Here is a 14999-nt window from a genome sequence, read left to right on the forward strand (position 1 = left end):
ACAGGGAGAGGCCAGCTGGGTGGGGTCGGCAGGCAGAGGGCGGTGGTTCTGAATTCTCAGTTCCGCCCAGAGCCGGCTCTGGGACCCCGGGGTCGTTCTGAACCTGGAGGGGAGGTCTCTCTGCTGACCTGGTGTGGGAGGACCCACCCACCCCTTCCTTCCGGGTCTCTGTGTATTTCAGGAGCCAGCCTCCAGCCCCACAGGGACTTCAGAGCCCTGCTCAGTAGCTCAGTCGTGTCCCTCTGTGACCCCATGGACCGCAGCACGCCAGGCTTCCCTGTCCTTCACCATCCCCCAGAGTTTGCTCAAACTCATGTCCACTGAGTCAGTGATGCCGTCCAACCATCTCACCCTCTGTTGCCCCCTTCTCCTCCTGCCCTGAGTCTTTCCCAGCATCAATGTCTTTTCCAGTGAGTCAGCTCTTCGCATCAGGGGGCCAAAGGATTGGAGCTTCAGCATCAGTCCTTCCAGTGAGCATTCAGGGCTGATTTCCTTTAGGACTGACTGGTTTGATGTCCCTGCTGTCCAAGGGACATCTCAGCCCTGGCATCCCAGAGAAAGAGGGAAAACATGCCGACACAGCTGATCGCCCCTCCTGCCTGGCAGCTGGTTGACAGCGGACTTTAAACACACTCCCTCATCGGCTCTGGGCAGGTTCCAGCTCAGCTACCCCAGAAGTGATCACAGGCAAACTGCCAAGCTATCTGAGCCTCAGTTTCCTCACCTGTAAAATGGGGATGACAGTCCACCAAGTATACACAGCGTGAGGCTCCTGAGAGGCTCATCCTCATGTTTAAAACTGCTTTGTAAACTGTAAAGCACTATTCCCACAGCAGCAATGCTTCTGTTTTATTTTATTTTTAAAAATACTTTATTTTTGGCCGCACTGGGTCTCCGTGGCTGCTTGACGGCTTTCTCTAGTTGTGGGGAGTGGGGGCTACTCTCTAGATGTGGTGCTCTGGCTTCTCCCTGCGGTGGCTTCTCTTGTTGCAGAGCATGTGCTCAGGCCCACAAGCTGTTACTCTGCAGCATCTGGGATCCTCCCGGGCCAGTGATCGAACCTATGTCCCCATGCACTTGATTCTCATCCACTGCGCCACCAGGGAAGCCCTGGTTCTGTTTGAGATAAGACATCTTCAGAACAGGGCCCTCCCATCTCCTGAAGTCCAGCAGAGCGTGATTTATCAACAAAGGAGTTTTATAACGCCTGCAGATGGATGGATGGCAGGGTCCTCATTTAACAGAAAAGCAGAGTGAGTCACGGGGGAGCCAAGACCTGAATTGGGTCACCCTGACATGCAGACCAAGAACACCGAAGCGGGGAGAGGGAGTGGGAAGGACAAGCAAAGACAAGGCTGCGTTTGCATCACACTCCAGGGAGCTGAAATATTAATGGCTTTGCAAGCTGGCTTCTCATCTGTAATTAATTCTCACTCAATTGGCTCAGTCCCAACAGGCAGGACGGCCACCATCAACATGAGTCATTCCATAAACTGGTGCACAATGGGAATTGTTCAGACATCGGTTCTGCAAACTCACTGGAAGTGCGGAGAACCCACCACCCCATCCAGGGAGCGATCGACAGTTTCTGCTGTCACTGCACCTGGGGGCCCAGCAACCACCACAGACAGAGGAAAGGCAGAGTGGATCCATGGTCCTCATCTCTTTATCACTCAACAAGTATCCTGAGCACCTGCTCTGCTCCGAGCCGTCAGGGAAGAAGGGTGGGAGCAGGAGAGACGCTGTCCTGCCCTCAAAGAGCCTGCAGTCTCGGGGAAAGGCAGAGAGCAACGTGATGACGTCAACACAGGGTGTAAGTGTCACGCTGGAAAAGCACCGGGCCGTGCAGACCCCGGGAAGGAGACCGGGCTTAGCTCCAGGGAGGCCACGCCCTGGAGACAAGAGGGGGAGTGGTGCCCACTTGGGGACAGCAGGTGCAAAGGCCCTGAGGTGGGGGAGGAGCTGAGCAGGGTGTGGTTTGAGTGCTGTGGGTGTGGCTAAGTGAGTGCATGTGTGTGTGCACTCAGGATTGGAAGATAAGGATGCTGAGGGGTCAGACGGGACCCATCTCACAGGCGCCCTGCAGGCTTCTTAAGGGACTTGGGTTTCATCCTGGGGTGATGGGGAATCCTGAAGGGTGCTAAATAGGGGAGTAAAATGACCAGATATCTCTCTTTAAAAGTTCACTTTGTTGGGAGAACAAACTGGAGGCAGTCAGTCTGTTGTTTCGTGTTTGGTTCTAACTGTTGCCTCCTGACCTGCATACTGGTTTCTCAGGAGGCAGGTAAGGTCCGGTATTCCCTCTGTTTAAGAGTTTTTCACAGTTTGTTGTGATCCACAAAGTCAAAGGCTTTGATGTAGTCAATGAAGCAGAAGTAGATATTTTTCTGGTATTCCCTTGTTTTCTCCATAATCCAATGAATGCTGACGATTTGATCTCTGGTTCCTCTGCCTTTTCTAAATCCAGCCTGTACATCTGAAAGTTCTCGGTTCATATGCTGCTGAAGGCTAGTTTGAAGGATTTTGAGCATAATCTTACTAGCACGTGAAATGAGCACAATTGCACAAGAGTTTGAACATTCTTTGGCATGGCCCTTCTTTGGGATCGGAATGAAAACTGACCTTTTCCAGTCCTCTGGCCACTGTTGAGTTTTCCAAATTTGGTGACATATTGAGTGCAGCACTTTAACGGCATCATCTTTTAGGATTTGAAATAGCTCAGCTGGAATTCCACCACTTCCACTAGCATTGTTCGTAGTGATGCTTCCTAAGGCCCACTTGACTTCGCATTCCAGGATGTCTGGCTCTAGGTGAGTGATCACACCATCGTGGTTATCTGGGTCATTAAGACCTTTTGCACAGTTCTGTATATTCTTGCCACCTCTTCTTAATCTCTTCTGCTTCTGTTAGGTCCTTACTGCTTCTATCCTTTATCGTGCCCATCTTTACATGAAATGTTCCCTTGATCTCCAATTTGCTTGAAGAGCTCTCTAGTTCCATTATATATTACAACTATCTTTTAAAGTAGATAAATTCATATTTTTAGTTGGAGTTTTAATATCAAGCTCTCAAAAATTAACATAATGAGCAGACAGAAAAGTACACCACTTAATACTGTTAACAGATCAGCACACTCAACAGATTCACATCAACCCCTATCGAGATCCCAGCTGCCTTTCTTTTTTAACAGAAATTGACAAGCTGATCCTAAAGTTCATATGAAGATGTAACGGATCCACAATAGCCCAAACAATCTTAAAAAGGAACAAAGCTGGAGGAATCACGCTTCCTGACTTCAAAACTTACTATGAGGCTACAAGAACTGAGACTGTGGTAATGACACAAGGATATTCAGGTTAATGGAGTGGAACTGAGAATCCAGAAATAAATCCTCACACATTTATAGTCAATTGATTTTTGACAAGGGTGCCAAGAAAATTCAGTGGGAAAATAATCTTTTCTACAAATGGTGCTGAGATATGCAAAAGAATGCAAAAGAATGAATGCGGACTCCGTCTTTAGCTCATACACAAAAATTAACTCAAAGTGAAAGACTAAAAGAAAGAGCTAATACTATAAAACTCTTAAAAAATGAGAGTAAAAAAAAAAAAAAAAAAAAAAAAAAAAAAAAAAAAATGAGAGTAAATCTTTGTGATTTGGGGTTAGGCAATACTTTCTTTGCAGAAGACCTGGGTTCAATCCCTGAGTTGGGAAGATCCCCTGGAGAAGGGAAAGGCTACCCACTCCAGTATTCTGGCCTGGAGAATTCCATGGACTATACAGTCAGATTATACAGCTGGCAAAGAGTTGGACACAACTGAGCGACTTTCACTTTCACTTTCAAAGCTTTCTTAGATACAACACCAGAAGCACAGCGATGAAAGAAAAAATAAATTAGAGTTTATCAAAATTTAAAACTTCTGTGCTTCAAAGAATACTATCAAGGATACAGAATGGGAAGATACATTTGCAAATCATGTATCTGATTAGGGGCTGTATACAGAATTATAGTAAAAAGACAACCCATTAAAAAAATAGGCAAAGGATTCGAAAAGACATCTCTCCAAAAAATATATACAAATGGCCAAGAAACATGTGGAAGGATGCCTAACATCATTAGTCATCAGGGAAATGCAAAATCAAAGCCACAACTGATACCGCTTCACACCTACCAGGATGGTTATAATTAAAAAGACATAACAACAAGCAGTGCAAGGAACTGGATAAACTGGAACGGTCATACTATACCAGTGGGAAGGTGCTAATGGTAAAGAATCCGCCCGCCAATGCAGGAGATGCAAGAGATGTGAGTTCGATCCCATATCTGAAAATGGACTTGTGTCCAGAATATTTAAATAACTCCCACAAATCATTAAGAAAAGGACAGACAACCCAATGAAAGAATAGGTCAAGGACATTTTTCACAAGAGGATTTCCAAATGGCTAGTAAACAGAGGAAAGATACTCAATGTCATTAATCATCAGGGAAATGCAGGTTGAAACAACATGAGAAACCGCTATGGACTGGCACAGCGGCCGTGAGTAAAAGCACCGACGGCAGGTATGCTGGCCAGCGTGCGTGGGAAGTGCTAGACCCACACGCTGGGAGTCGGGGTGCGTGTCGCTTCAGCCCGTTATAAATCTACTTGGCAGCTTCCAAAGAAGCTAAATCTACGCTCACCCTACGACCCGACAATTCCACTGGCCTCCCAGGTGGCACAGTGGTAAAGAATCCACTTGCTAAAAGGGGACGCAAGACACCTGGGTTCAACCCGTGGGTTGGGAAGATCCCCTGGAGGAGGGCATGGCAACCCACTCCGGTGTTCTTCCTTGGAGAATCCCATGGACAGAGGAGCCTGGTGGGCTACAGTCCATGGGGTCGCAGAGAGTGGGACACGACTGAGGACTAGCCCCTGGGTCTTAGTTGCAGCATGTGCGATCTTCATTGCGAGGTGCGGGTTCTCTCGTTGTGGAGGATGGGCTCCAGAGATCTGGGGTCATGGCCTGAAGAGAGCCACTCTGATCTCAGAATGTCTCTGAAGTCTCTTATTTCAGCTTAAAAATGAATGCATATTTTACATTGTTCTCCCAAATACGCTATGCTTAGTCGCTCAGTCGCGTCCGGCTCTTTGTGACCTCATGGACTGTAGCCCACCAGGCTCCCCTGTCCATGGGATCCTCCAGGCAAGAATACTGGAGTGGGTTGCCATTCCCTTCTCCAGGGAATCTTCCTGACCCAGGGATAGAACCCAGGACTCCCAAATTGCAGGTAGATTCTTTACCTAATCTGAGCCACCAGGGAAGCACCCAAATATATCCATGTCCAATTTATTTAAAATTACGTTATCTAGAGCAAAGCAGAGGCTCTTAATAAATGTGTCATGTTTCTCTGGGGACTTCACTTACTCGGCAGGCCACCTACTGTCTACCTGCAGCAGACTCACGTGTGTCCCAGCCTGGAAGGTAATGACTATACAGAATTTTGCACTGTCAGGCTACCCACCCTTGTCTGCATGTTTCTATTATCGTCCCTCCAGTCAAGCAGGGAGCAGACTGTCTCACCCATTTTTCTTTCACTCTCGCATTGACCTGGCTTTGCTCACAACCGTGCTGAATGGATGTTTGCTACTTTCCCACTAGGTTCTCAGTTTCAGGGGCAGCCTTGCAACTCCCAATGATCAGGCTGCACTCCGGACCAAAGAATCACAAATCTCTGAGGGTGGGACCTGAGCATCTGTGTTTTTTAAAGCTCCTGGGTACCCAGGCACGGGCAGTCTGCGCTCAGGGAACTTACAAGATCACCCATCTGTGGGTCTCAAATGTCAGTGTCAACACAGGTATTGCCTGCAGGTTCCTGAGGACACAGATGTCCAGGCCCCACCGCCAAGTCTCTGACCTAGGAGATCTGGGGTGGGATCTAAGGATACTCCTCTCCCTCAAGCTCCCGGGAGGTGCTAACGCTGCTGGTTCAGGGACCGCACCTTGGGACCTGCTGATGGAGACATCTTTCTCACACTGTCCTCCGCGGAGACCCAGGGGGAAGGGAGGCAGAGGCGACTGTGGCCTCCCCCTGCCTCTGAACAAAAGTGTCTCTGCTTCACCCACTCTTCGTCTTGGCGTCCTGAGTGGCATTCCCTTTGAGAACAAGCTTCTGTGGCTAAAGACATCTGAGTCCCACCAGCCGTCTCAGGTGCGGCACCAAGATGGAAGAGACTTTCCAAGGTCACACGGCAATTTTTTCCCGTGTCACATGAAAATATAAAAAGAGGAGCCAACGCCTAGAATGGGAACCTCCTCTCCTAAGATGCCCCAAACAGCTACTGCCCTCACACCTCCCAGCACGCGGAGCCCGTCACCCGCTCACCCCATCAGGTCAGTGGGAAAGAAAGCACGTCTTCTCACACGACTAAAATCTGCTTCTCTCTGCTTCTCCCAAAGATCGATGCGCTCTCTGCCTTGGAAGAGCCCAGCAAAGACTCAGAAACCTAACCTCCATCCTACTCCTCCAAGCTGATTAAAAACTATTTCTGAATGGGCAGGGGTTGCAAAGATAAGTCAGAGACAGTTACTCTCCCTGTCCCTGAGAAACACAGAATTTTCTTGGTTCTGCACCCACTTTCCCAGGAGGAAGCCGTTTGGGGACTTAGTCTGGGTTATACTTGGGGTCCCCCAGTGCCACTCCCCACCACCAAATCCACCAGACCAACCTCCGATACAACTCCTTCCCTGCACCTGCCTTGCTCGAGTCCTGAGGGCTTGGAGATTCCTATGCTTCCCTTTCAAAACACAAAGCATCGTGGCATTCAGGCTCTGCCTGAAGACCAGGCCTCCAGACACTTCCTGTTCTGCCCACACTCCCAAGCCCTCCCCTCTGTGAACTTGTTTCTGCTGCTTCTACCTGCTGAAAAGCCTGTTTCTACCTCCTATCCATCCACGTCCATCTCAACATCTCCTCTTCCAGGAAGCTTTCCTTGACTTCATTCCTCCTGCTCACATGAATTCCTCCCTCCTCAGGCTCCTTGCCACCTCACTGGAATGTCCCACATCTATCTGTGTATGGATGTGGGAGCTGGGGACTTCCCAGGTGGTGCTAGTGGTAAAGAACCCTCCTGCCAATGCAGGAGACGAAAGAGATGAGGGTTCGATTCCTAGGTTGAGAAGATCCCCTACTGTATTCTTGCCTAGAGAATCCCATGGACAGAGGAGCCTGGTGGGCTACAGTCCACAGGGTTGCAAAGAGTCGGACACGAAGTGACTCAGTGAGCACACACATCAGAGTTGGACCATAAGGAAAGTTGAGCGCTGAAGAATTGATGCTTTTGAACTATGGTGTTTAAGAAGGCTCTGGAGAGTCCCTTGGACTGCAAGGAGATCCAGCTAGTCCATCCTAAAGGAGATCAACCCTTAATACTCATTGGAAGGACTGATGCTGAAGCTGAAGCTCCAATACTTTGCCCACCTGATGCAAAGAGCTGCCTCACTGGAAAAGACCTTGATGCTGGGAAAGATTGGGGGCAGCAGAAGAAGGGGACGACAGGGATGAGATGGTTGGATGGCATCACCGATGTGATGGCCATGAGTCTGAGCAAACTCCGCGACACAGTGACGGACAGGGAAGCCTGGGGTGTTGCAGTCCATGGGGTCGCAAAGAGTTGGATGTGACTGAGCGACTGAACACCAACCAGTTTCTCAGGGCTCTGGAGTCAAACAGGCCTGGCTCTGCTGCCCACTGGCTGTGTGACTGGGTAAGTCACCTTCTCTGGGACTCAGTTTGGGACCCACCCAACCACCTGAGAAATAGTTGCTGAGCACAAACCGTGTGTGACTGAGTGAGCTAACGTAAGTAAACTGCCAAGCGCATGCCGGAGGCGCTCCGCCAGTGCCCCACGGCTGGGTGGGGAAAGGGGGGCTAGCGGGCTCAAACTGACAGCTCACCAGTTTAGGTAAATAAAGTCTTAAACTCGCCGATAAGTCCTTTAGACCCTGCGTTTGGCCCAGTCATTCATGTCAGCACCGAGGCCGCCGCCAAATGAACCTCCTACGTGCTGGTAAGACAGAGGGCTGAGTGACTCCCCGCTTTCTCTGGGCAGTGTGGGGAGTCGGGCTGGGTGCATGGTGCTCCTGATGCCCCCAACACCCTTCCCCGCGGTCACCGCCACCGAGAAGGGTTGGGGGAGGTCGCTGTCAGAGGGAGGGCTCAGGGCGGACCCGTGAGCCTCTCCTTGCCCTTCTGCACTGTGTCTGCCTAATCCCCCTCCCCAAGTCCTTTCGCTCCTTCCTAAGAGCCTGCCAGTCCTCAGGGCCCCCGCCCCAGGCTGAGAGCCCTCTCCTGGAGCGTCAGCTAACCGCTCTCCAATTAACACTTCCCGTGCACATCCTTCCCCAAGCCCCCACCCTCCGCCCCCGCGACTTAACCCACCATCTGTCCCCAGGCTTAGCCTGACCCCCTCCAGTGCTTGCTGCCTTAAGGAGCCAACAGGTCAGCCCGCCCTCCCCTTCCCGCAATCAACAGCCCACGGTCACCGGGCTCACGGTCCTCAGCGCTGCAGGCCACCAGCACTCTTGCGGGGGTCACCCAACAGCCTCCCACACACCTTCAGCAGATCGAACCCACACCCGCAGCCTGCCTTGCAGGACTCCCCCAGAACCACAGGGGCAAAACGCACAGACGTGACTGTCTACAGTGTCTGAAGGACAGCAGGGAGGATGCGGTCGGAGGAGACGGTGCAGACACGGGTAAGGATCGGGTCAAGGAGGGCCTCCCCGGGGAGGGGCCTCTCCTGGGGTCTCAGACGGTGACAGCTTCCAGTCGCCTCTCCCAGTCGGCACGCTGGCTTCTGCACAGGCCTACAGCGTCTGAGCCCAAAGGGGAGACCGAGGGTGGGAATGCTCTGTGTCTGCCAGGAGAGGGATGTTTTGCAGATGAGAAAACCGAGACCTGAAGGTGTCTGGGACCACATCACTTCAAAATCGCCAGTGACTCACTCCACGTGACGAAAAGCAGAAGCCACCGAGCCTGGCATTTTTAGGAACATCTCAGTCCGGTTCTAACCTTGGCTCTGGACCAGCCACTTGACCCCTCATTCCACCTCCAGCCCGCCTCTCCAAACGCACCCATGCATTGACAGTGCCCGTTCTTCACACGTTACATGTACCTTCAGGCCCGGGAGTGCTCCTGGGTTGACCACCTGTCCTCCTCCACCACCTGGGCCTGGGGACTTCCTCAAACTCCGTGTCCGTGGCAGCTCTTCCGCCTACCTTCCGGGATACACCCAAGGGGAATCAGCCTGTCCATCCCCCACGCTCCTGAGGACATCCGCACAAGTCACACTCCCCACAGAGCAGCACCGTGGCTCACGCGCAGTTCTCCTCCCTACTTCCACCCTCCCCTCAACAGAGAAAGAGACGCCTGCTCAAGGGAAGGTTCTGGGCCTTTTCCATCTTGCGGACCCAAGGCCTATCCCAGTGCCTATGGTGTTGGAAACATCCTGTCATGTTCTGTCCAGAAGGAATGGGTGAGTCAGATGGGTAGATAGTGGGTGGGCGGATGAATGGATGGATGGATGGATGGATGGATGGATGGATGGGGAGTTTGATGAATGACTGAATGGATGGATGGGTGTGTGGATGGCTGGCTGCCTGGCTGGATGAATGGATGGATGGACGGACAGATGGATGGATGGGTAGCTGGATGGGGAATTTGATGAATGACAGGATACCTGGGTGGATGGCTGAATGGATGGATGGATGCATAGATGGAGAGTTTGATGAATGACTAGATGGATAGATGGGTGGGTGGATAGATGGATGGATGGATGGATGGATGGATGGATGGATGGATGGATGGATGGATGGATGGGGAGTTTGATGAATGACTGAATGGATGGATGGGTGGATGGATGGGGAGTTTGATGAATGACTGGATGGATGGATAGGTGTATGGATGGATGGATGGATGGATGAATGGATGGATGGATGGATGGATGGGTGGATGGGGAGTCTGATGAATGACTGGATGGATGGATGGGTGTATGGATGGCTGGCTGGCTGGATGAATGGATGGATGGATGGATGGATGGATGGGTAGGTGGATGGGGAATTTGATGAATGATGGGATACATGGGTGGATGGCTGAATGGATGGATGGATGCATAGATGGAGAGTTTGATGAAGGACTAGATGGACAGATGGGTGGGTGGACAACTGAATGGATGGATGGATGGATGGATGAATGGATGGATGGATGGGTGGTTGGATGGGGAGTTTGATGAATGACTGGGTGGATAGATGGGTGGGTGGATTGCTGAATGGATGGCTGGCTGGCTGGCTGGCTGGATAGATGGGTGGATGGGTGGACGGGGAGTGTGATGAATGATTGGGTGGATGAATACATCATTAGCTGCATGCACAGATGAAAGGAAAAATGAGTGGATGAAATCCTGGCTAGATGAGTGGATGAGAAATTGAAAATACAGACAGGTGGATGGGTGGATGAATATATTTAGGACTTGGTTCATGGAAGGACAGAACAAGTTTTTAAACCAGAAATCAACAAAATTTCCTGTAAAGGCCAGATGATAAATATTTCAGACTTTGTGAGCCACATATGGTCTCAGTCACGTAATTCTTTCTTTGCCTTTTTTCCCCGCAAGTGTTTAAAATATGTGAAATCCATTTTTAGTTCATAGGCTATACGAAAACAAGATCCTGACCATCAGAATTCAATTCCAGATGACCAGAAATTTTACTAATCCCAGAGACAGCTCCATCAACAACATGAGAAACACGAAGTTGAATCCGAAACACAGAAGGTCAGAGGCCATCCCCATCTGCCTCTCATCAAGAGCACAGTGGAATTGAGGAGTGTTCTGGAATGAATGGGCCATTGGTCCCTCTCCACGATGGGGCAGCCTTGGGATTTCAACAGCAGTGGATCTCCATGGAGAAATTCTTAAGAGTACCCACCAACCTCAGCAATCAGGCAAAGCCCCTGGGGGAGGGCAGTGGTGGAGAACATCCCAGAGTCTGTGGTCTCCTTTGGACCAGTGTCCCTGACTAGGACTCTAGAGTCTCACTGGGGTGTTTCTGCCACGTCTCTCCCCATAAACACTGATGTCACAGTGCAAATCCAAACCACAATTTCCCACACTAGCTTGTGAACTGTGATTTTTTTTTTATGGGCTCTTTTTTTCCCTCCTCAGGATATTGTCATGGATTACCAGCGGTTTCAGCATCTTTCCAACTGGCAGGAAGCAGTGCAAGCCCAGATGGAAGCTTCCCAGTTAGTACCCTCTTAACGAAGTCATAAAACAGAAAGGCCCAGCCCCTCGGATACACGGCCAGCTCAGAAGCAAGCGAGAGAACATCAGCCGCAGGAGAGTCGTGCTTCCCGTAGCCATTGCTAAATGCATCTTTGAGGTTCATCCCTGGGGCTGGTTTGCTTCACGCCCAAGGGCATGGGGGTTTAACCTTGCACAACAAGTCCTGAGCCAGAAGGGTGAAAACCAGGCGCTGGGAGCACAGATCAGCAGTGCTCTGTCCCCCTCCTGGGGACCCTGGTGGCAGCAACAGGACACCAGGGTGATGTCACCGACAGGGACCTCAGTGGGATTCAACCGGACACCTGGCTGGGCGCTGGTGCCTGCTGCCTCCAGGGAGGCCCCCGCGCCGAGGAGCTCCCGACACGCGACGGGAGCACACCAGGAATCAGGAGACCTGGGGCTTCATCGCGGCCCGGTCACCGCGTGACCCTGGCCGAGTCACCCTCTCTGGGCCTCCATGTCACCACCCAAGCAACGTTCAGGACGGACGCTCCCAGCTCTGATGCTCTTGGAAAGACGGAAGGGATCATACGAAGCAGAGGACCAGAAGGCGACCTCCGAGGAGCCCGCAGAGGGTGAGAGCTCGGCCGAGCCGGGAGCTGCCACCAGAGCCTTTATGTGACGCGTGTCCTCACGGCTCTGCTGTGCCCCTCCCCTGCCCCTCCTATGACGCAGTCCCAACGCCAGCTCCTCCAGGAAGCCTGCCGAGACTCCCTGAGGTTGTCAGTTACTCCCCTGTGCTCTGGATAACTACCCGTCTCACTCATCTGTCTCCTTCACTGGCCAGACTGCCCTTGGGGAAGGGCCCTGTCTGATTCCACTTTCCACCCCCAGCTCCCGTCACACAGCGTGTGTCCAAAAAGCGTTCACTGAACGGAAGGGAATGGATGGCTCAGGGGGACTGCAGGCAGTGTGGCGGGCTGTGGAGGGTGGTCGAGCCGCAAATCCAGGCAGTCCCCAGTCTGGCCTCCTTTCCTCTGAAAGTCCAGAGGACTGCCCCCGCCCCTCCCACGGGCTCAGGCGCTGCTGGCCCAATGCCAGGGTGACTGAGACAACCTCTCACTACCCCAGCCGCTTGGGTCATTGTGCAAACACATCACCCCCTTCCCAGAGGCCTAAACACATAGTGCATGCACATACATGTACATGTACATGCACATGCGTGCCCCACCCCACACATCTGACCTCAACACACACAGCTACAACCCAGAACGACACCTGTCTTCCTTCTGTCTTCCTCAATCTGAGGGTCAAGGAGACTGCAAACACCCTTCCGGAAACCTTAGCACATTCCCCATACACCCCCCACCCCCTACCCAGGCAGAGTGCAGCTCCATGGGAAGCCCATGCCATCTGCCCCCCGAAGCACAGGAATCAGGGGACCGGCTTCCCCGAGAAGCCCCGGGGAACGGGGTCTCTGCAAGTGGAAGGCACCTCTGTCTCCTCTATTGCTTTTCTGCCCCTTATATCATAGCCGTGTCAGAGGGCAATTCGCTCTGGACAATTGAAATGACTAACTCACCAGATACAAGTGCTGGAGCATCTCCACGTATCTGCAGGGGGAGAGAGGGTGGAGTGGGCATTAATTCTCGTTCTGCACAAGCCGGGCAGGGGCTGACACTCTGTTATCAAGCTCAAGGCCACGGGCCGCGGCTCAGGGACTCACGCTTTCTCTGAAGACAGCAGCTCCTGCGCGATGACGTGGGCTCTGGACTGTCCCTCCACCTGCGGGAGGAAAACAGAGTCATCAGAAGGGACCGTACCCACAGGGGCGGCAGGACAGGAAGCCCAGCTCCACAGGCGCCAGTCAGGCTAACAGAAGGACTGTCATGCTGTTGGAGGAGGACTCCACACGCTTCTCAGCCATCCTACCCCCCAGGACTCACTACCAGGGCGGTGTTCAGCCTCACCGCACCTTGGCTGCCCCACCTGTAATGGGGACGGGACGTCAGCAGCATCTAATGCCCAGCCCGGTGCCTGCTGCCCCTGCGGGCTTAGTAAGCCGCCCAAGGGGACTCTGCCCACAGCCGGGCAGGTTCTGAACAACCTGTGGTCCTCCGTGCTGAGCGAGCCCTCTCTTCCTGATTCTGTACTTTCTGTCCCCAGGGGCCTCTCCCTCTCTGCCTGCCCACCTCCCAGTTATCCTTGGAGACTTAGCCATGGTGTCTACTGCCTCCTCCAAGAAGCCCTCTGGATTCCCCTCCCCAACTGGTTGGATTAGGTGTCCTTTCTGGGCAGCATCTCTCAGGACACCGATTGCCTCTCCCCGGAGGCAGGGCCTGGGAGGTGCGTCTCTGCAGCCGGTGCCCGGCACGGGGCTGCCCTCCTCCGTTACCAAAACAAAGAATGACTGTTTACGCCACTTGGGAAGCACTGACTCTCCTGGCTGACCGCGAAGGAGAGCCATTTAACCCGTCTGAACCACAGCCTCCGCATCTCTGAGACAGGAGAATAACTGAGATTCTGGCTACAAACGGGAAGGATAGGCAAGGGCAGGGGCGGAGGCAGAGGCCCCGGCCTTCTGCCATGGGCACCCCCTGCGGCCCCAGACTTGCCAGTATCAGACACTGTGGAGGATCCGGACCAGCAGAGATCCTGCGGGACAGTGACAGGGGACGGACACGGCGCCTGTGCGGGTGAGGCTGGGAGGCTGAGTCGTGGTGGAGCAGAGGGCGCCGGGGGCCCTACGTCTCCTGGCCTCTCATCCCCTCCCCGTGTGGCCCCGCAAAGTCACTTTCTCAGGTCAGACCTCAGCTTCCCGTGTGTGTGAGCAGAGTGACCTCTGAAGGCCCTTCTCTGATCAACCTCTGAGCTATTACACTTGAGAAGTGACGATCTACTCCCACGACCAGAAAACGCACCGCCTGTCAAGGGAGCAGCTGCTCGGACGCCAGAACCAGGCAGTCTGGGCTCAGACCCCGCTTCTGCCTCGTACTTGTTAAACAAGTCATTTTACCTTGCTGTACCTCGACTTTCCTATCTGTAAAATGGGCACAGTCCTATAATGGCATCTCACACACATGCATATTGCGAAGTTTAAACAAGTGTGTCTGTACATATATATATACACACACACATGGAGCTTCCCTGCTGGCTCAGAGAGTAAAGAATCTGCCGGCAATGCAGGAGACCTGAGTTCGATCTCTGGGTTGGGAGGATCCCGTGGAGGAGGAAATGGCAACCCGCTCCAGTATTCTTGCCTAGGAAATCCCCATGGACACAGGAGCCTGGCGGGGTGCAGTCCACGGAGTGGTGAAGAATTGGACACCACTGAGAGACTAACACACACAAACGTGCACAGAGGAAGCGCTCTCTTCGTGGCTGTGTCCGCATCTGCATCGCACACCCGGAACGGGCTGGCACACGGAAAACGCTACAGAGTATCAGCTGTCCCTGTGCTTGTGGTTTCTGTGCCCGGAGGCGGTACCAGGAACGGAACCCAGCACCCAGGGATGGAGCCGGAGCAAATCGTCTTCAGGGCCAAGCAGGGAACGGCCCCCACCGCGGGGTCAAGGCCGAGCCCCTCCTCCGACAGCAGCAGAGGCAGAGACAGAGGAACGCACACGGACCCTGGAACTGAGCGCACCCAGGTTCCAACCCCGGCCCCGGCATCATGTACTTGTGAGACGGCTGGCGCACCGCGACCTTGGAGCCTCCGTTTCTTCACCTGAAACACAC

General features: G+C 52.8%; 1 protein-coding gene across 5 annotated transcripts in view; it reads right to left on the minus strand.

Moving 5' to 3' along the window:
* Nucleotides 1-14999, minus strand: part of FGD5 (FYVE, RhoGEF and PH domain containing 5) — a 125516-nt gene that overhangs the window by 33456 nt on the left and 77061 nt on the right. For all 5 annotated transcript variants that reach the window (XM_043886021.1, XM_043886020.1, XM_043886018.1 and 2 more), the window contains 2 exons: nucleotides 12988-13046; nucleotides 12844-12874 (listed from right to left, as the gene is read on the minus strand). In XM_043886021.1, coding sequence (XP_043741956.1) covers nucleotides 12844-12874; nucleotides 12988-13046 — 90 coding nt within the window. The remainder of the gene's footprint in view (nucleotides 1-12843; nucleotides 12875-12987; nucleotides 13047-14999) is intronic.

This window comes from Cervus elaphus, chromosome 24 (assembly GCF_910594005.1).
Source record: "Cervus elaphus chromosome 24, mCerEla1.1, whole genome shotgun sequence".
NCBI lineage: Eukaryota > Metazoa > Chordata > Mammalia > Artiodactyla > Cervidae > Cervus > Cervus elaphus.